The 22,454-nt window shown below is 50.7% G+C and overlaps 1 protein-coding gene across 1 annotated transcript; it reads right to left on the minus strand.

The window, feature by feature from the left end:
• Positions 1-1,971: 1,971 nt before the first annotated feature.
• Positions 1,972-21,927, minus strand: LOC144950199 (P2Y purinoceptor 1-like). Its single transcript, XM_078880274.1, has 4 exons — positions 21,676-21,927; positions 11,959-12,779; positions 3,975-4,290; positions 1,972-2,496 (listed from the first exon to the last, which is right to left on the minus strand). The coding sequence occupies exons 2-4, from the start codon at positions 12,669-12,671 to the stop codon at positions 2,167-2,169; spliced, it is 1,359 nt and encodes a 452-aa protein (XP_078736400.1). The 5' UTR covers positions 12,672-12,779; positions 21,676-21,927; the 3' UTR covers positions 1,972-2,166.
• Positions 21,928-22,454: the final 527 nt, after the last annotated feature.

Below are 22,454 nucleotides of genomic sequence, written 5' to 3' on the forward strand. Positions count from 1 at the left end.
TCATTCAGACGCTGTCTTTCCGACAAACCTGTTCTTCACCTGAGGACGGCTGCTTGCGTTGTGGCCGGAACGTCGTGAGAATTATTTTATTATGTTTTATTTTTATTATTTTATTACTTCCCTTCTACGTGACTTTACCGAAAGAACCAAGAAGATGAATCCCTGCAGTCACGAAAGCTTTAAATCGAAAAATAATTATAGTTTGAAGATAGTCATATAGAATCAACATGCTTTTAGAGTATTTGGCAACTGATATAAATCTGCACGTGTTGATGATGATGATCCCAATCCTGATTTGAAGCTTTCGTGACTGCAGGAATCAATACTCGTTGGTTCTTTCGGTAAAGTCACGTAGAGTAGAAAATTAACAGATCACGACGTTTCGACCGCAGCTCTCTCTCTCTCTCTCCCACGTCAGAGCTGAGGTGCTCTCTGTGCTGCGATCAAAACGTCGTGATCTATTCATTTTCTATCTACGTGACTTTACCGAAAGAACCAAAGAGTACGATGATGATCCCACTTCGTTGAGCTATCATTTGTGACAGCCAGGGCCGCTTCTCAAATAGAGCGACACACAGCTAAGTGGGACCTGATAATTGTTTTTTTACCCTTCTATCTGACAACAAAACTGACACCTTTTTACAAGGAGTCATGTTTGCATGGACCGCAATACCTGCAGTCGTAATACAAACAAAAGACATAACTCTGATAATGTATGTGCACTGTCCTTGAAGTTGATTGGTCCACACCCGAGACAGTTTTCCTTAGAGCCTAGTCTCACATGGGTTGGACCAGATGACGCCAACCCATGTGAGACTAGGCTCTAAGGAAAGCTGTCTCGGGTGTGGACCAATCAACTTCAAGGACAGTGCACATTATCAGAGTTACGTCTTTTGTTTGTATTATGACTGCAGGTATTGCGGTCTATGCAAACATGACTCCTTGTAAAAAGGTGTCAGTTTTGTTGCCAGATAGAAGGGTAAAAAAACAATTATCATATTTTTACTGGCAAATGAGGTTCCCATAGTGTAAGTGGGACCTTCCGACCTGGTAGAAAAAAAAATGTACATTATTTTTTGGCAAAAATCTCGGTCTCTACAAAGGTGCGGAGCTGCGGTTCTTTTGCCTCAGGTCTCTCTCTTTTCCCTGTCAAAGTGCCCTTCCAGGTCACCCTTGGAGGTCGGCTTCGCTCCTGTGGTTCAGACGAAGGACGGATCTTTCCGTGGCCTTCTCGTCACCTCCGATGGCCGGGCCGTCGGACAAAGGAAGGGCAGTCAACGCAATCGCGCAGCGCTCTCGGACGCGCCGCTTGTGGCCGTCTGGAACGTTCTCTTCATTTACGATATTAGGAAGGCGCTGGGAGCTATGCTGTGCACTTTTAAGTCATCGTCCAGATTGACAAACGCATTTCTTTGGAACTGCTTGTTGTTGTTGTCTGATTAGCGCGGTTGACTACGGGCGGTGCCAAAGAAGTTTAACATACATTAAAAACATACACGTACATCTTTCTCACCCCGAGTCTCAACTCACTCGCGAAAAGGTGCCACCGTGTTCACTTAAGGCAGTGATCTTCGCCAAACTTTCGTAAGGGGGGACACTTTCGCCGATAAGACATCACCATCATCAGTGTGTGTGTGTGTTAGGGCCTCTGCCGCAACACTTGAAACACCATTGGGGGTTTTGACAGCAGCACGAGGACGATGATGATGATGCTGGTGGTGGTGGTGGTCTCCACTCTTTGTGCACTGTTGGGCCGGGGGGGGTGGGCCAGGGCTGCACGTCAGAGGGCCGCATTGAAGGCCACCAGCAGGGCCCGCACGGCAGCGCCCCCCCCCCCCCCCCCCGCGGTGGGCCTTGCGATGAAGAACACCGGGCGGAATCAACGACGGACCTTCCCGTGACTCCCTCCCTCGCGTTTGTCCACCGCCCCCCTCCCCCTCCCTTTTTGCTGTCGGGAGTGGGGGGGGGAGCCCCTTCACCGATGCTTCGTCGTCTTCGTAATCGACGACGTTGTCGTAGTCCGCCCTGGGTATGGGCCTTGCGATGAAGAACACCGGGCGGAATCAACGACGGACCTTCCCGTAACTCCCTCCCTCCCTCGCGTCTGTCCACCGCCCCCCTCCCCCTCCCTTTCTGGGTCGGGAGTGGGTGGGGGGGGGAGCCCCTTCACCGATGCTTCGTCCTCGTAGTCCGCCCTGCCTCTTCAAACACCTCCCCCAGGTCTCCGTCCACGTCGCCCCCCAGCTTCTCCCAGTCGCCCGCACAGCCCCCGGCACCGTCCCTCTCCCCCGTGGCCGCCCCTTCCCCGCCGGGCCCACCGCCGCCGGTGCTCCCCAGGGCGGTGATGCGGTCGAGGTGCCGGAGGGAGAGGCGGCTGAGCTCGGAGCGGCTCACGGAGCGGAGGCTCTCTCGGAGAGCCGAGCGCACGCCGCCTCGAGCGAACACGTAGAGCACCGGGTCCAGGCAGCTGTTGAGGCTGGCCAGGCCGCGCGTCACCTAGCCGCGGAGAAGGGGGGGGGAGACGCGGGGGGGGGGGGGTGTCAGCCACAACATTTGCCCACACACAGACACACAGCCAGCCAGCCAGCCACTCACCCAGCCAGCCACCCAACCAGCGACCCACTCACCCACCCAGCCACACGCTCAGCCACCCATTCACCCGTTCACCCATCCACCCAGCCACCTACTCACCCAACCACCCATTCACCCACCCATTCACCCACCCAGGCACCCAGCTGATCATTCACCCACCCACGAATTCACCCACCCAACCACCCATTCACCTGCCCAGCCACCAATTCACCCACCCAACCACCCAGCACCCACTCACCCACCCATTCACTTATTCACCCACCCAGCCACCAATTCACCCACCCAGCCACCAATTCACCCACCCAGTCACCCAGCCACTCATTCACCCACCGAACCACCCATTCACCCAACCAGCCACCAATTCACCCACCCATTCACCCACCCAGTCACCCAGCCACTCATTCACCTACCCACTCATTCACCCACCGAACCACCCATTCACCCAACCAGCCACCAAGTCACCGACCCAACAATACAGCACCCACTCACCCACCCATTCACTTATTCACCCACCCAGCCACCAATTCACCCACCCAGCCACCAATTCACCCACCCAGTCACCCAGCCACTCATTCACCCACCGAACCACCCATTCACCCAACCAGCCACCAATTCACCCACCCATTCACCCACCCAGTCACCCAGCCACTCATTCACCTACCCACTCATTCACCCACCGAACCACCCATTCACCCAACCAGTCACCAAGTCACCGACCCAACAATACAGCACCCACTCACCCACCCATTCACTTATTCACCTACCCAGCCACCAATTTATCCCACCCAGTCACCATTCACCCATTCACTCATCCAGCCCTCCATTCACCCATTCACCCACCCATTCACTCATTCACCCACCCATTCACCCACCCATTCATTAATTCACCCACCCATTCACCAACCCATTCACTCATTCACCCACCCATTCATTCATTCACCCACCCATTCACTCATTCACCCATACACTCATTCACCCACCGATTCACTCATTCACCCACCCATTCACCCACTCATTCACCCATTCATTAATTCACCCACCCATTCACTCATTCACCCATACACTTATTCACCCACCCATTCACCCACCGATTCACTCATTCACCCACCCATTCACCCATTCACCCACCCATTCACTCATTCACCCACCCATTCACTCATTCACCCACCCATTCACTCATTCACCCATACACTCATTCACCCACTCATTCACCCATTCACCCACCCATTCACTCATTCACCCACCCATTCACTCATTCACCCACCCATTCACTCATTCACCCACCCATGCACCCACCCATTCACCCACCGATTCACTCATTCACCCACCCATTCACCCACCCGCCCGCCCGCCCGCCCGCCCGCCCGCCCGCCACAGCTCACCTGGTAGGTGAGGTAGACGTTGGTGGAGGTGGCGCACTCCTCGGGCGGGTAGAGCCTCACCAGGAGGTTCCACAGGCGCATCACGTGGTAGGGGAGGAAGCAGACGGCGAACAGCACCAGCGTGACCCCCACGATGCGCTTGGTGCGCCGGCGGTCGGCGGGGGTCACGGCGCACGCCGTCGCCTGGCCCGTGACCCCCCCTCCTCCTCTTCCCCAGCGGCCGTCGGAGGTGCCGGCCAAGGCACAAACGACGGAGCCGTAGAAGAACAGCATCGCGCAGAACGGGACGAAGAATCCCAGGACGGAGAGGACGAAGCTGCGGGAAGTCGGAGGGGCAGTGGGGGAGGGGGGGCATGGGGGGGGGGGGGGAGGGTTCGTGTCGTGTCCACTAGCGACGTGGATCGATGACCACCCACACAGACTTGCTCGCATAGAGAGCCGTAGACTCGCACAGAGAGCCATAGACTCACACAGAGGCCCACAGACTCACACAGAGAACCGTAGACTCACACAGAGAGCCACAGACTCACACAGAGAGACATAGACTCACACAGAGAGCCACAGACTCACACAGAGAGACATAGACTCACACAGAGGCCCACAGACTCACACAGAGACTCATAGACTCGCACAGAGACCCACAAACTCACGCAGAGAACCGTAGACTCACACAGAGAGCCACAGACTCACGCAGAGAGACATAGACTCACACAGAAAGCCACAGACTCACACAGAGAGACATAGACTCACACAGAGACCCACAAACTCACGCAGAGAACCGTAGACTCACACAGAGAGCCACAGACTCACACAGAGAGACATAGGCTCACACAGAGAGACATAGACTCACACAGAGAGACATAGACTCACACAGAGAGACATAGACTCACACAGAGAGTCATAGACTCGCACAGAGACCCACAAACTCACGCAGAGAACCGTAGACTCACACAGAGAGCCACAGACTCACACAGAGAGACATAGACTCACACAAAGAGTCATAGACTCACACAGAGACCCATAGACTCACACAGAGAACCGTAGACTCACACAGAGACCCGTAGACTCGCACAGAGACTCATAGACTCACAGAGACCCATAGACTCACACAGAGACCCACTGACTCGCACAGAGACCCATAGACTCACACAGAGACCCACAGACTCACACAGAGACTCATAGACTCACAGAGACCCATAGACTCACACAGAGACTCATAGACTCACAGAGACCCATAGACTCACACAGAGACCCACAGACTCGCACAGAGACCCATAGACTCGCACAGAGACCCATAGACTCACACAGAGACCCACAGACTCACACAGAGACTCATAGACTCACAGAGACCCATAGACTCACACAGAGACTCATAGACTCACAGAGACCCACAGACTCACACAGAGATCTTAGAGACCCAAAGACTCAAACAGAGACCCACAAACTCACACAGAGACCCATAGACTCACACAGAGACCCACAAACTCACGCAGAGACCCAGACTGACACAGAGACCCATAAACTCACACAGAGACCCACAGACTCGCACAGAGACAGACTCGCTCGCACAGAGACCCATAGACTCACGCAGAGACCCATAGACTCACACAGAGACCCACAAACTCACGCAGAGACCCACAGACTCACACAGAGACCCATAGACTCACACAGAGACCCACAAACTCACACAGAGACCCATAGACTCACACAGAGACCCATAGACTTACACAGAGACTCATAGACTCACAGAGACCCATAGACTCATAGAGACCCACAAACTCACACAGAGACCCACAAACTCACACAGAGACCCATAGACTCACACAGAGACCCACAAACTCACGCAGAGACTCACAGACTCACACAGAGACCCACACACTCACACAGAGACCCATAGACTCACACAGAGACCCACAAACTCACGCAGAGACCCACAGACTCACACAAAGACCCATAGACTCACACAGAGACCCACAAACTCACACAGAGACCCATAGACTCACACAGAGACCCATAGACTTACACAGAGACTCATAGACTCACAGAGACCCATAGACTCATAGAGACCCACAAACTCACACAGAGACCCACAAACTCACACAGAGACCCATAGACTCACACAGAGTCCCACAGACTCACACAGAGACCCATAGACTCACACAGAGACCCACAAACTCACACAGAGACCCATAAACTTACACAGAGACCCATAGACTCACACAGAGATCCACAGACTCACACAAAGACCCATAGACTCACACAGAGACCCATAGACTCACACAGAGACCCATACACTCACACAGAGACCCACAGACTCACACTGAGACCCAAAAACTCACACAGAGACCCATAGACTCACACAGAGACCCATCGACTCAAACAGAGACCCATAGACTCACACAGAGACCCATAGACTTACGCAGAGACCCATAAACTCACACAGAGACCCACAGACTCACACAGAGACCCATAGACTTACGCAGAGACCCACAGACTCACACAGAGACCCATAGACTCACACAGAGACCCACAAACTCACACAGAGACCCATAGACTCACACAGAGTCCCACAGACTCACACAGAGACCCATAGAATCACACAGAGACCCACAAACTCACACAGAGACCCATAAACTCACACAGAGACCCATAGACTCACACAGAGACCCACAGACTCACACAAAGACCCATAGACTCACACAGAGACCCATAGACTCACACAGAGACCCATACACTCACACAGAGACCCACAGACTCACACTGAGACCCAAAAACTCACACAGAGACCCATAGACTCACCAGAGACCCATCGACTCAAACAGAGACCCATAGACTCACACAGAGACCCATAGACTTACGCAGAGACCCATAGACTCACACAGAGACCCACAGACTCACACAGAGACCCATAGACTTATGCAGAGACCCACAGACTCACACAGAGACCCATAGACTCACACAGAGACCCACAGACTCACACAGAGACCCATAGACTCACACAGAGACCCATAGACTCACACAGAGACCCATAGACTTACACAGAGACTCATAGACTCACAGAGACCCATAGACTCATAGAGACCCACAAACTCACACAGAGACCCACAAACTCACACAGAGACCCATAGACTCACACAGAGTCCCACAGACTCACACAGAGACCCATAGACTCACACAGAGACCCACAAACTCACACAGAGACCCATAGACTCACACAGAGACCCACAAACTCACGCAGAGACTCACAGACTCACACAGAGACCCACACACTCACACAGAGACCCATAGACTCACACAGAGACCCACAAACTCACGCAGAGACCCACAGACTCACATAAAGACCCATAGACTCACACAGAGACCCACAAACTCACACAGAGACCCATAGACTTACACAGAGACTCATAGACTCACAGAGACCCATAGACTCATAGAGACCCACAAACTCACACAGAGACCCACAAACTCACACAGAGACCCATAGACTCACACAGAGTCCCACAGACTCACACAGAGACCCATAGACTCACACAGAGACCCACAAACTCACACAGAGACCCATAAACTTACACAGAGACCCATAGACTCACACAGAGACCCACAGACTCACACAAAGACCCATAGACTCACACAGAGACCCATAGACTCACACATAGACCCATACACTCACACAGAGACCCACAGACTCACACTGAGACCCAAAAACTCACACAGAGACCCATAGACTCACACAGAGACCCATCGACTCAAACAGAGACCCATAGACTCACACAGAGACCCATAGACTTACGCAGAGACCCATAGACTCACACAGAGACCCACAGACTCACACAGAGACCCATAGACTTACGCAGAGACCCACAGACTCACACAGAGACCCATAGACTCACACAGAGACCCACAAACTCACACAGAGACCCATAGACTCACACAGAGTCCCATAGACTCACACAGAGTCCCACAGACTCACACAGAGACCCATAGACTCACACAGAGACCCACAAACTCACACAGAGACCCATAAACTTACACAGAGACCCATAGACTCACACAGAGATCCACAGACTCACACAAAGACCCATAGACTCACACAGAGACCCATAGACTCACACAGAGACCAATACACTCACACAGAGACCCACAGACTCACACTGAGACCCAAAAACTCACACAGAGACCCATAGACTCACACAGAGACCCATCGACTCAAACAGAGACCCATAGACTCACACAGAGACCCATAGACTTACGCAGAGACCCATAGACTCACACAGAGACCCACAGACTCACACAGAGACCCATAGACTTACGCAGAGACCCACAGACTCACACAGAGACCCATAGACTCACACAGAGACCCACAAACTCACACAGAGTCCCACAGACTCACACAGAGACCCATAGAATCACACAGAGACCCACAAACTCACACAGAGACCCATAAACTCACACAGAGACCCATAGACTCACACAGAGACCCACAGACTCACACAAAGACCCATAGACTCACACAGAGACCCATAGACTCACACAGAGACCCATACACTCACACAGAGACCCACAGACTCACACTGAGACCCAAAAACTCACACAGAGACCCATAGACTCACACAGAGACCCATCGACTCAAACAGAGACCCATAGACTCACACAGAGACCCATAGACTTACGCAGAGACCCATAGACTCACACAGAGACCCACAGACTCACACAGAGACCCATAGACTTATGCAGAGACCCACAGACTCACACAGAGACCCATAGACTCACACAGAGACCCACAGACTCACACAGAGACCCATAGACTCACACAGAGACCCATAGACTCACACAGAGACCCATAGACTTACACAGAGACTCATAGACTCACAGAGACCCATAGACTCATAGAAACCCACAAACTCACACAGAGACCCACAAACTCACACAGAGACCCATAGACTCACACAGAGTCCCACAGACTCACACAGAGACCCATAGACTCACACAGAGACCCACAAACTCACACAGAGACCCATAGACTCACACAGAGACCCACAAACTCACGCAGAGACTCACAGACTCACACAGAGACCCACACACTCACACAGAGACCCATAGACTCACACAGAGACCCACAAACTCACGCAGAGACCCACAGACTCACACAAAGACCCATAGACTCACACAGAGACCCACAAACTCACACAGAGACCCATAGACTCACACAGAGACACATAGACTTACACAGAGACTCATAGACTCACAGAGACCCATAGACTCATAGAAACCCACAAACTCACACAGAGACCCACAAACTCACACAGAGACCCATAGACTCACACAGAGTCCCACAGACTCACACAGAGACCCATAGACTCACACAGAGACCCACAAACTCACACAGAGACCCATAAACTTACACAGAGACCCATAGACTCACACAGAGACCCACAGACTCACACAAAGACCCATAGACTCACACAGAGACCCATAGACTCACACAGAGACCCATACACTCACACAGAGACCCACAGACTCACACTGAGACCCAAAAACTCACACAGAGACCCATAGACTCACACAGAGACCCATCGACTCAAACAGAGACCCATAGACTCACACAGAGACCCATAGACTTACGCAGAGACCCATAGACTCACACAGAGACCCACAGACTCACACAGAGACCCATAGACTTACGCAGAGACCCACAGACTCACACAGAGACCCATAGACTCACACAGAGACCCACAAACTCACACAGAGACCCATAGACTCACACAGAGTCCCACAGACTCACACAGAGACCCATAGAATCACACAGAGACCCACAAACTCACACAGAGACCCATAAACTCACACAGAGACCCATAAACTCACACATTGACCCACAGACTCACACAAAGACCCATAGACTCACACAGAGACCCATAGACTCACACAGAGACCCATACACTCACACAGAGACCCACAGACTCACACTGAGACCCAAAAACTCACACAGAGACCCATAGACTCACACAGAGACCCATCGACTCAAACAGAGACCCACAGACTCACACAGAGACCCATAGACTTATGCAGAGACCCACAGACTCACACAGAGACCCATAGGCTCACACAGAGACCCATAGACTTACACAGAGACTCATAGACTCACAGAGACCCATAGACTCATAGAGACCCACAAACTCACACAGAGACCCACAAACTCACACAGAGACCCATAGACTCACACAGAGTCCCACAGACTCACACAGAGACCCATAGACTCACACAGAGACCCACAAACTCACACAGAGACCCATAGACTCACACAGAGACCCACAAACTCACGCAGAGACTCACAGACTCACACAGAGACCCACACACTCACACAGAGACCCATAGACTCACACAGAGACCCACAAACTCACGCAGAGACCCACAGACTCACACAAAGACCCATAGACTCACACAGAGACCCACAAACTCACACAGAGACCCATAGACTCACACAGAGACCCATAGACTTACACAGAGACTCATAGACTCACAGAGACCCATAGACTCATAGAGACCCACAAACTCACACAGAGACCCACAAACTCACACAGAGACCCATAGACTCACACAGAGTCCCACAGACTCACACAGAGACCCATAGACTCACACAGAGACCCACAAACTCACACAGAGACCCATAAACTTACACAGAGACCCATAGACTCACACAGAGACCCACAGACTCACACAAAGACCCATAGACTCACACAGAGACCCATAGACTCACACAGAGACCCATACACTCACACAGAGACCCACAGACTCACACTGAGACCCAAAAACTCACACAGAGACCCATAGACTCACACAGAGACCCATCGACTCAAACAGAGACCCATAGACTCACACAGAGACCCATAGACTTACGCAGAGACCCATAGACTCACACAGAGACCCACAGACTCACACAGAGACCCATAGACTTACGCAGAGACCCACAGACTCACACAGAGACCCATAGACTCACACAGAGACCCACAAACTCACACAGAGACCCATAGACTCACACAGAGTCCCACAGACTCACACAGAGACCCATAGAATCACACAGAGACCCACAAACTCACACAGAGACCCATAAACTCACACAGAGACCCATAGACTCACACAGAGACCCACAGACTCACACAAAGACCCATAGACTCACACAGAGACCCATAGACTCACACAGAGACCCATACACTCACACAGAGACCCACAGACTCACACTGAGACCCAAAAACTCACACAGAGACCCATAGACTCACACAGAGACCCATCGACTCAAACAGAGACCCATAGACTCACACAGAGACCCATAGACTTACGCAGAGACCCATAGACTCACACAGAGACCCACAGACTCACACAGAGACCCATAGACTTATGCAGAGACCCACAGACTCACACAGAGACCCATAGACTCACACAGAGACCCACAGACTCACACAGAGACCCATAGACTCACACAGAGACCCATAGACTTACGCAGAGACCCACAGACTCACACAGAGACCCATAAACTCACACAGAGACCCACAGACTCACACAGAGACCCATAGACTCACACAGAGACCCATAAACTCACACAGAGACCCACAAACTCACGCAGAGATCCACAGACTCACACAGAGACCCATAGACTAACACAGAGACCCACAGACTCACACAGAGACCCATAGACTCACACAGAGACCCATAAACTCACACAGAGACCCACAAACTCGCGCAGAGATCCACAGACTCACACAGAGACCCATAGACGCACACAGAGACCCATAAACTCACACAGAGTCCCACAGACTCACACAGAGACCCATAGACTCACACTGAGACCCACAAACTCACACAGAGACCCACAGACTCGCACAGAGACCCACAGACTCACACAGAGACCCTAGACTCGCTCGCACAGAGACCCATACACCCACCCAAACCCATCCACCCAACCCACCCACGCAAACCCATCCCCACCCACCTGTACGGCAGGTACTCTTGCAGCATGTCCTTGGTGGTCGTGTCGTAGCACTTCACGACGTCTTCCCCCCCACCTCCTCCCCCCGCCGCCTTCGCCACGCCGAGCCGGACGAACCACACCTGGGGCAGCACCAGCCCGGCCACGGCGGCCCACACTGCGGCACTGACTAGGGCGCTGGCTCGGCGCGACACGGCCAGGGGCGCGCCGCGGCAACGCAGCGGGTGGACGATGCCGGCGTAGCGGTGGCCGGCGATGACGGTGAGGAAGAGGATGCTGGCGTACATGTTGGCGTGGAAGGTGGCTCGCTGCGCCCTGCAGTGCCACTCGGCGTAGCGCCAGGTGCGCGCCACGTAGTAGTCGATGAGGAAGGGCAGCGAGAGGACGTAGCAGAGGTCCGAGACGGCGAGGTTGAGCATGTAGACGGTGAGCGGCGACCAGGGCCGCATGTGGCGGCAGAAGCAGAAGATGCCGGCCGCGTTGCCGACGACGCCCAGGATGAGCGAGACGCCGTAGATGCTGGGCAGGAAGACGGGTGTGAAGTTGCCGTCGACCTGGCAGCCCGGGCCGCTGATGTTGCCGCTGCTGATGTTGCCGCTGATGATGCCGCTGCCGATGTTGCTGATGGTGGTGCTGATGATGCTGCTGATGTTGTTGATGATGGTGGTGTTGATGATGCTGTTCGAAGCGGCGTTGAGGAGGAGAGGCATCGGCATCGCTGAGGGTTGGGGTGAGTGGTGGTGAGTGCGGTGGTGGTGGTGGTGAGGGTTGGTGGGAGGTGTGAGGGGTGGTGAGGATGCAGGTGACGGATGGGATCAGATCATCTGTGAAGGACAAGATTCCTGACATGAAATATCACAAACTAAGCTGTGTCTGCGGCAGCAGTTACATTGGGGAAACTAAGTGACATGTCTCGGACCGTGTTCGTGAACACAAGGTAGATCTGAAACACGGCAGGACCAATACCTCTGCCGTGGCTGAGCATTATTTTAATGCGTCTGCTTCATGCGAAATAAATTTTTCTAAGACGATGGTACTTCATTAGAACCTCATTTGCCAGTAAAAAATATATTTGGTTTTTAACCCTTCTATCTGGCAACAAAACTGACACCTTTTTTTTACAAGGAGTCATGTTTACATAGACCACAATACCTGCGGTCATAATGCAGAGTTATGTTTTTTGTTTGCATTATGATCGCAGGTATTGTGGTCTATGTTAACATGACTCCTTGTAAAAAAAGGTGTCAGTTTTGCTGCCAGATAGAAGGGTAAAAAAACAATTACTGTATCACGATGGTACTTTGCAAGCCTTCTGGCTATCAACAAAGATTCGTTCATGAAGCCATCCATATATACAGACACAGACACAATTTCAACCGAGAGAATGGTTATAAACTCAGCAATCATTGGAAAGATGTCATCAACCACTTTGGGTCATGACTTGATTTGTGTTTTTTCTTGTCAACCTCCACCGTCAGCTGTGTGGGTGTGTGGAGCGAGGTGCAATGATTGCCTGGTGGCCCTTTGATTGGTGTAGACCCACTGCATTGGCATTGCTTTCTCCAACATTAACATCAGCTGCCCCGCCCACGCTGCTGACACACGTGGTCTACATTAACATGAGCTGCCCCGCCCACGCTGCTGACACACTTGGACTACGCCCATCTCTAAACCTTTACAAACAGTTTGCTTTTAGAGGCTAACCCCCCTTTTCCCAGATGACGACCGCTTGTGTTGCGATTGAAACGTCGTATTTTTTGTTTTTATTTATATATATTTTATATTTAAATTACTGAAAGAACCAAGAATAAGTCTACATTATAGACTGACAGCACGCTCACTCAGTTTAATAACCATTGCTACAGTCTGCATCATAGACTTCCAATATGCTCACCAGCTTAAAAACCAGGCTACGGTCTACATTATAGACTGCCAGTACACTCACCAAAGTTAAGAACCAGGCTACAGTCTACATGAAAGACTGCCAGTACACACCCAGCTAATAACCATTGCTACAGTCCACATTATAGACTACAAGTACACTCACTCCGATTAAGAACCAGGCTAAACTCTACAATTAGTGGTTTTTAGTTTTTTATTATTTTTCACCATTATTATTTGTATTCACTTTATTTTTTTATTATTTTTCTATCTACGTGACTTTACCGGAAATAACCAGAAAATTACGTAACATGGTTGACCAATAGGCAGCCATCCCTTGAACGCACCTGGGCATCGATCAGCCTCCCATTGTATCTGTACCAGATGGAAATTTCTCCGGTACAGCCATCGAAGGCTTCACAAACTCTGTGGTCGAAGTAAATGTGAAACAATGTGGGAGCAAGAGGACATCCGTGTCGCACCCCAAGGTCAACAGGGAATGGTTCCGACTCCCGGCCACGTAGTTTTACCCAGGCCCGCTCACCATCATGAAGGTCCTTAATAATCATGAGCAGAGAGTCAGAGACTCTGAAAGCACGAAGAACCCAGAGCTCATGCCTACTGATGGTATCATAGGCCTTGACCAGGTCAATAAAGCAGAGATGTAGGTCTTGTTGGAATTCCCTACACCTCTGCTGTAGCAGACGGACAGAAAATATGGCATCTGTGCAGGACCGCCCTTTCCTGAAACCACATTGGTGCTCCGCAAGCCTCTCCTCAGCGTGCCTAGCAAGGCGATGTTGAATAATCCTTGCCAGGACCTTTCCCGGCACACTGAGGAGTGAGATGCCCCTGTAATTGTTACAGTCTGTGTGGGCCCCCTTCTTAAAGAGGGGGACTACCAGGGCATCCTTCCAATCCTGCGGAACCTGTCCAGTGGCCCAAACTGTTGTTATGATGTCATGTAGGGCAGTCTGTGCACAAACGCCACCCTTCCTCAGCATTTCGCTTGGGAGATCATCTCTGCCCGGTGTCTTTCCTGGTCTCAGACTCTGGATCGCGTTCAGTACTTCCTCAACAGATGGCACCTCAGCCAGCCACTCACAGGGGGTGATTACTTCCAATATTCGAGGCATCGCAGCCTCAGCAGGGTCATCCCCACTTTGCCCCACGTTGTTTTACAGGCTGAGGGATTCCCCTCCTCCTGGACCTCACAGAAATGCTCAGCAAATCTGCAAACCTGTTCCTGGGGGTCGGAGATTGGATCACCGTTTATTCCCCTAATGATGGTGATAGGTGTGGAATTAAAGAGTGATTTGTGATTGCGGCCCACTGAGGCAGACTCCATCTCAACAATCCGTGACCACTAACCATCCTTGCAGCACCTAATGGCTCTCTGAACATCTGAGCGAAGGCTGCGGTAATCCTCCTCATTCTCTGTGGGATGCCATAGACGATGAGAGTGGGCCTGTTGCTTTTTCTCAGCCAGCCTGAACACCTCCTATGTCAGCCAGGGTCTCTGGTGAGGTCTGGACCGTGTACCCAAGGCAGCCAATGCAGCTGCATCAGCCCATTTCCCCTCGACATCAGGAGGAGTGGGGGACGATGCAAACCCCAGCTGCAAGCGATGATGAATTTGTCGCTTGCAACTTTCATCAGCTAGCTGAGACCAGGTCACTATGGGTTTGAATAAGGTCCTGGGTGTACACACACCACCGGAGTGAAAAAATGGCAGGCGCATCTTACAGATGACAAGTCGATGGTCAGTGGGCAGATCAGCTCCATGGTAGGTCCTGAGTTTGGGTGTCTCTCTCTCATCATCACAGCGGCTAGGAGATGTTAACTACCTCGCTTGGTGTGCAGGAGGTCGTGGGTTCAATACCGACTCTGACGCCTACTGTATATTTGGAGTTTGCGTGTCTCTCTCATCATCATCACGGTGGCTAGGAGCTGTTGACTGCCTCGCCTGGTGTGCAGGAGGTCGTGGGTTAGATTCCAACCCTGACGCCTGCTGCTGTATATTTGGAGTCTGCGTGTCTCTCTCTCATCATCATCATCACGGTGGCTAGGAGATGTTAACTACCTCGCCTGGTGTACAGGAGGTCGTGGGTTAGATTCCAACCCTGACACCTGCTGCTGTATATTTGGAGTTTGCGTGTCTCTCTCTCATCATCATCATCACGGTGGCTAGGAGATGTTAACTACCTCGCCTGGTGTACAGGAGGTCGTGGGTTAGATTCCAACCCTGACACCTGCTGCTGTATATTTGGTGTTTGCATGTCTCTCTCTCCCGTGGTCGCGTGGATTTCCCCCCCCCCCACCACATTTAGAATCAACATCAACCGTTCAGAGTTTTTGGCTGCTATACATTTCCACGTGGCGATGACGACGATAAGACCACAACTTCGTTGGGCTATCATTTGTGATGGTCTGTGTCGCGTCTGACCCACCCACTCACACAGCCCGGTGGACCTTACGCCTGGTAGCACGAAAAATAATTAATATTTAAACATATTTTTTTTTAAAAACACGCTTTAATGAAATGTACCGTACGAGTAATGGCAGAACTCCACCACTCCAGGAAGTGGCCCCGAGGCTTGCCATCACGTAAGTGGCCGTGGTGATTTACAGCCAACGTCAGTTGAGCGTGGACAATTAGACCCAAGCCGAAACGTAACATATAAAAAAGATGGTTTAAATTTTTTATTTTCATTTTTAATTATATAATATAGTATTGTCATCAGTATGACATAAGTATACCAAGTTTGCAGTCGATATCACATTGGGAAGTGGGTTAAAATTGAGTTACAATATTTGACGATACGACAACAACAACGACAACAACGACTACAACAGACAGAGTGAGTTAAATAAAAGCGTGTAAAAAAAAACCCACGTGGTTTAGTCTTACAATTTTAGTTTTAACGGCAAGCGAATACAACTGGGAAAAGTTAACCTCGAAAATTGCCCCGACGTGACATTTCAAGTGGTTCCATTGTTGCCTTCGTGAGTGGAACTAGTCGGTGTCCTGTAAGACCACGGCGACCTTATCTGCTACTCGCATGATGAATAATCGCGGAATAATCGCGCACGAGGATCATTTGCATGTCCGATAAGAGTGAAATCCACAGCCTCCACCCACCCAGTCACCCACCCAAAAAAATCCACTGCTAAGTTTTGCATGATCACACTCGCTTTGCCGGGAAGTCATCGCCGAGTCTCAAGACTTATTTGCAAGAGGGTCTTGCCGATTTTAGTTTTTTTGCAGAAGGGGTGGTTAATGCTGCTTCTCCTCCTCCTCCTCCGAAATGTGTGAACGCAACGGAGATAAGTTGCAGTGGAATTCATTGTCCGGCATTGGGATGTTGTTTGGGCAATGTCAGTCGCATTGTTACGAATGGGGGTTGTTTAAGTTGGAGCTTTTGGCAGGAAAAGCTGGATAACTCGGAGGAAACTCTCTGTAAACCAGGGAGAGATAATACAAACTCCACTCACTCTGTAGAACAGGGGGAGATCATACAAACTCCACTCACTCTGTAGAACAGGGGGAGATCACGCAAACTCCACTCACTCTGTAGAACAGGGGGAGATCATACAAACTCCACTCACTCTGTAGAACAGGGGGAGATCATACAAACTCCACTCACTCTGTAGAACAGGGGGAGATCATACAAACTCCACTCACTCTCACTCTGTAGAACAGGGGGAGATCATACAAACTCCACTCACTCTGTAGAACAGGGGGAGATCATACAAACTCCACTCACTCTGTAGAACAGGGGGAGATCATACAAACTGCACTCACTCTGTAGAACAGGGGGAGATCATACAAACTCCACTCACTCTGTAGAACAGGGGGAGATCATACAAACTCCACTCACTCTGTAGAACAGGGGGAGATCATACAAACTCCACTCACTCTGTAGAACAGGGGGAGATCATACAAACTCCACTCACTCTGTAGAACAGGGGGAGATCATACAAACTCCACTCACTCTGTAGAACAGGGGGAGATCATACAAACTCCACTCACTCTGTAGAACAGGGGGAGATCATACAAACTCCACTCACTCACTCTGTAGAACAGAGGGAGGTCATACAAACTCCACTCACTCTGTAGAACAGGGGGAGATCATACAAACTCCACTCACTCACTCACTCTGTAGAACAGGGGGAGATCATACAAACTCCACTCACTCACTCTGTAGAACAGAGGGAGGTCATACAAACTCCACTCACTCTGTAGAACAGGGGGAGATCATACAAACTCCACTCACTCACTCACTCCCTGTAGAGATCATACAAACTTCGCTCACTCACTTTGTAGAACAGGGGGGAGATCATACAAATTCCACTCACTCTGTAGAACAGGGGGAGATCATACAAACTCCACTCACTCACTTTGTAAAACAGGGAGAGATCATAAAAACTCCACTCACTCTCACTCTGTAGAGCAGGGGGAGATCATACAAACTCCACTCACTCTGTAAAACAGGGGGAGATCATACAAACTCCACTCACTCACTCTGCAGAATAGGGGGAGATCATACAAACTCCACTCACTCACTCTGCAGAACAGGGGGGGATCATAACAACTCCACTCACTCACTTTGTAGAACAGGGGCAGATCATACGTGTCTGTGTGAGTACGTTTCTGTGTGTGTTCGTGTCTGTGTGTATGTGTCACTGTGTGTACGTGTCTGTGTGTGTGTACGTGTCTGTGTGTGTTTGTCTCTGTGTGTGTACGTGTCTGTGTTTGTACGTGTCTGTGTGTTTGTGTCTGTGTGTGTACGTGTCTGTGTGTTTGTGTCTGTGTGTGTACGTGTCTGTGTGTGTACGTGTCTATGTGTGTACGTGTCTGTGTGTGTATGTGTCTGTGTGTGTACGTGTCTGTGTCTGTACGTGTCTCTGTGTTCGTGTCTGTGTGTGTACGTGTCTGTGTCTGTACGTGTCTCTGTGTTCGTGTCTGTGTGTGTACGTGTCTGTGTGTGTACGTGTCTGTGTGTACGTGTCTTTGTGTGTACGTGTCTATGTGTGTACGTGTCTGTGTGTGTACGTGTCTGTGTGTATGTGTCTGTGTGTGTACGTGTCTGTGTGTGTACGTGTCTATGTGTGTATGTGTCTGTGTGTGTACGTGTCTGTGTGTGTACGTGTCTATGTGTGTACGTGTCTGTGTGTGTACGTGTCTATGTGTGTTCGTGTCTGTGTGTGTTTGTGTCTGTGTGTGTACTTGTCTGTGAATGTACGTGTCTGTGTGTGTACGTGTCTGTGAATGTACGTGTCTGTGTGTAAGTGTCTGTGTGTACGTGTCTATGTGTGTTTGTGTCTGTGTGTGTTCGTGTCTGTGTGTATGTGTCTATGTGTTGGACGTGTCTGTGTGCTGTACGTGTCTGTGTGTGTGCGTGTCTGTGTGTTTGTGTCTGTGTGTGTACGTGTTTCTGTGTATTCGTGTCTGTGAGTGTACGTGTCTATGTGCTGTTCGTGTCTATGTGTGCTGTGTCTGTGTGTGTAGTGTCTCTATGTGTGTACGTGTCTGTGTGTACGTGTCTGTGTGTGTACGTGTCTGTGTGTGTACGTGTCTGTGTGTTTGTGTCTGTGTGTGTACGTGTCTCTGTGTGTTCGTGTCTGTGTGTGTTCCTGTCTGTGTGCTGGACGTGTCTATGTGTGTGTGTGTCTGTGTGTGTTTGTGTCTGTGTGTGTTCGTGTCTGTGTGTGTTCGTGTCTGTGTGTGTTCCTGTCTATGTGCTGGACGTGTCTATGTGTGTGTGTGTCTGTGTGTGTTTGTGTCTGTGTGTGTTCGTGTCTGTGTGTGTTCGTGTCTGTGTGTGTTCGTGTCTGTGTGTGTACGTGTCTGTGTGCTGTGCGTGTCTATGTGTGTGTGTCTGTGTGTGTACGTGTCTGTGTGTGTACGTGTCTGTGTGTGTCTGTGTGTGTACGTGTCTGTGTGTGTCTGTGTGTGTGTGTCTGTGTGTGTACGTGCCTGTGTGTGTACGTGTCTGTGTGTGTACGTGTCTATGTGTGTACGTGTCTGTGTGTGTACGTGTCTGTGTGTGTGCGTGTCTATGTGTGTGCGTGTCTGTGTGTGTACGTGCCTGTGTGTGTACGTGTCTGTGTGTGTACGTGTCTATGTGTGTACGTGTCTGTGTGTGTACGTGTCTGTGTGTGTACGTGTCTATGTGTGTACGTGTCTGTGTGTGTACGTGTCTATGTGCTGGACGTGTCTATGTGTGTACGTGTCTGTGTGTGTACGTGTCTGTGTGTGTACGTATCTGTGTGTGTTTGTGTCTGTGTGTGTACGTGTCTATGTGTGTACGTGTCTGTGTGTGTACGAGTCTATGTGTGTACGTGTCTATGTGTGTGCGTGTCTGTGTGTGTACGTGTCTGTGAATGTACGTGTCTGTGTGTGTACGTGTCTGTGAATGTACGTGTCTGTGTGTAAGTGTCTGTGTGTACGTGTCTATGTGTGTTTGTGTCTGTGTGTGTTCGTGTCTGTGTGTATGTGTCTATGTGTTGGACGTGTCTGTGTGCTGTACGTGTCTGTGTGTGTACGTGTCTGTGTGTTTGTGTCTGTGTGTGTACGTGTTTCTGTGTGTTCGTGTCTGTGAGTGTACGTGTCTATGTGCTGTTCGTGTCTATGTGTGCTGTGTCTGTGTGTGTAGTGTCTCTATGTGTGTACGTGTCTGTGTGTACGTGTCTGTGTGTGTACGTGTCTGTGTGTGTACGTGTCTGTGTGTTTGTGTCTGTGTGTGTACGTGTCTCTGTGTGTTCGTGTCTGTGTGTGTTCCTGTCTATGTGCTGGACGTGTCTATGTGTGTGTGTGTCTGTGTGTGTTTGTGTCTGTGTGTGTTCGTGTCTGTGTGTGTTCGTGTCTGTGTGTGTTCCTGTCTATGTGCTGGACGTGTCTATGTGTGTGTGTGTCTGTGTGTGTTTGTGTCTGTGTGTGTTCGTGTCTGTGTGTGTTCGTGTCTGTGTGTGTTCGTGTCTGTGTGCTGTGCGTATCTATGTGTGTGTGTCTGTGTGTGTACGTGTCTGTGTGTGTACGTGTCTGTGTGTGTACGTGTCTGTGTGTGTCTGTGTGTGTACGTGTCTGTGTGTGTCTGTGTGTGTGTGTCTGTGTGTGTACGTGCCTGTGTGTGTACGTGTCTGTGTGTGTACGTGTCTATGTGTGTACGTGTCTGTGTGTGTACGTGTCTGTGTGTGTGCGTGTCTATGTGTGTGCGTGTCTGTGTGTGTACGTGCCTGTGTGTGTACGTGTCTGTGTGTGTACGTGTCTATGTGTGTACGTGTCTGTGTGTGTACGTGTCTGTGTGTGTACGTGTCTATGTGTGTACGTGTCTGTGTGTGTACGTGTCTATGTGCTGGACGTGTCTATGTGTATGTGTCTATGTGTGTGTGTGTCTATGTGTGTGTGTGTCTATGTGTACGTGTCTGTGTGTGTACGTGTCTGTGTGTGTACGTGTCTGTGTGTGTACGTGCCTGTGTGTGTACGTGTCTGTGTGTGTACGTGTCTGTGTGTGTAGTGTCTATGTGTGTAGGTGTCTGTGTGTACGTGTCTGTGTGTGTACGTGTCTATGTGTGTACGTGTCTGTGTGTGTACGTGTCTATGTGCTGGACGTGTCTATGTGTATGTGTCTATGTGTGTGTGTGTCTATGTGTGTGTGTGTCTATGTGTGTGTGTCTATGTGTGTATGTGTCTATGTGCTGTATGTGTCTATGTGTGTATGTGTCTATGTGTGTATGTGTCTATGTGTGTGCGTGTCTCTGTGTGTTCGTGTCTATGTGTGTTCGTGTCTATGTGCTGTTCGTGTCTATGTGCTGGACGTGTCTACTCCTTCTTACCTTTCACTTCCAACTCCGACAGAAATCCGGACACCATCCGCCACTCCGCTGTCTGCCTCCACCACCACCTCCACCACCGTCATGGTATCAATCATGGTGACACTAACACCGTCACTCTATCAACTCTGCCAGCTGTAATCCACCATCATTCACAACTCACACAAATTCATCATCAGCACCAGTGACAACTTAAACATTCACCTGTACCGACAACAGCAAACAACACGCGCCACGACACCACCACCACCACCACAACAATAACAAACAAACAACACGCGCCACGACACCACCACCACCACAACAGCAAACAAACAACACGCGCCACGACACCACCACCACCACCACAACAATAGCAAACAAACAACACGCGCCACGACACCACCACCACAACCACAACAATAACAAACAAACAACACGCGCCACGACACCACCACCACCACAACAACAACAAACAAACAACACGCGCCACGACACCACCACGCACACACCCCGACACAACTCAGATCTGTCAGGCAGGGAGGCAGGGAGGGTTCAGGGCTAACCGAGTTCCGCATTTACAGCCGATGACCGCCGAGTTCCTTGAATAACGAGCGCGTGAGTCATCGTGCGCGCGTGCGCGTGTATTATTACACTTCACAGGTGTAGCACTTGCCCCAACAGTGTGCTGAGGCTATACGGGGGATCTTTGTCTTTTGTGTATCTGTCGGTGCGTGTCACGGTGTGTGTGTGTGTGACCTGTGTGTGTGTCACGGTGGGTGTGTGACCTGTGTGTGTGTCAC

This window comes from Lampetra fluviatilis, chromosome 56 (genome assembly GCF_964198595.1).
Source record: "Lampetra fluviatilis chromosome 56, kcLamFluv1.1, whole genome shotgun sequence".
Lineage (NCBI taxonomy): Eukaryota > Metazoa > Chordata > Hyperoartia > Petromyzontiformes > Petromyzontidae > Lampetra > Lampetra fluviatilis.

What these genes read in the sequence shown, in the direction of transcription:
- LOC144950199 (XM_078880274.1), bottom strand. Translation starts at nt 12,671, where the DNA reads ATGCCGATGCCTCTCCTCCTCAACGCCGCTTCGAACAGCATCATCAAC. An exon ending in CAAGAGTACCTGCCGTACAG is followed by an intron (nt 4,291 to 11,958) that starts GTGGGTGGGGAT and finishes GACTTCCCGCAG; the next exon opens with CTTCGTCCTCTCCGTCCTGG. An exon ending in ACGTCTACCTCACCTACCAG is followed by an intron (nt 2,497 to 3,974) that starts GTGAGCTGTGGC and finishes CTCCGCGGCTAG; the next exon opens with GTGACGCGCGGCCTGGCCAG.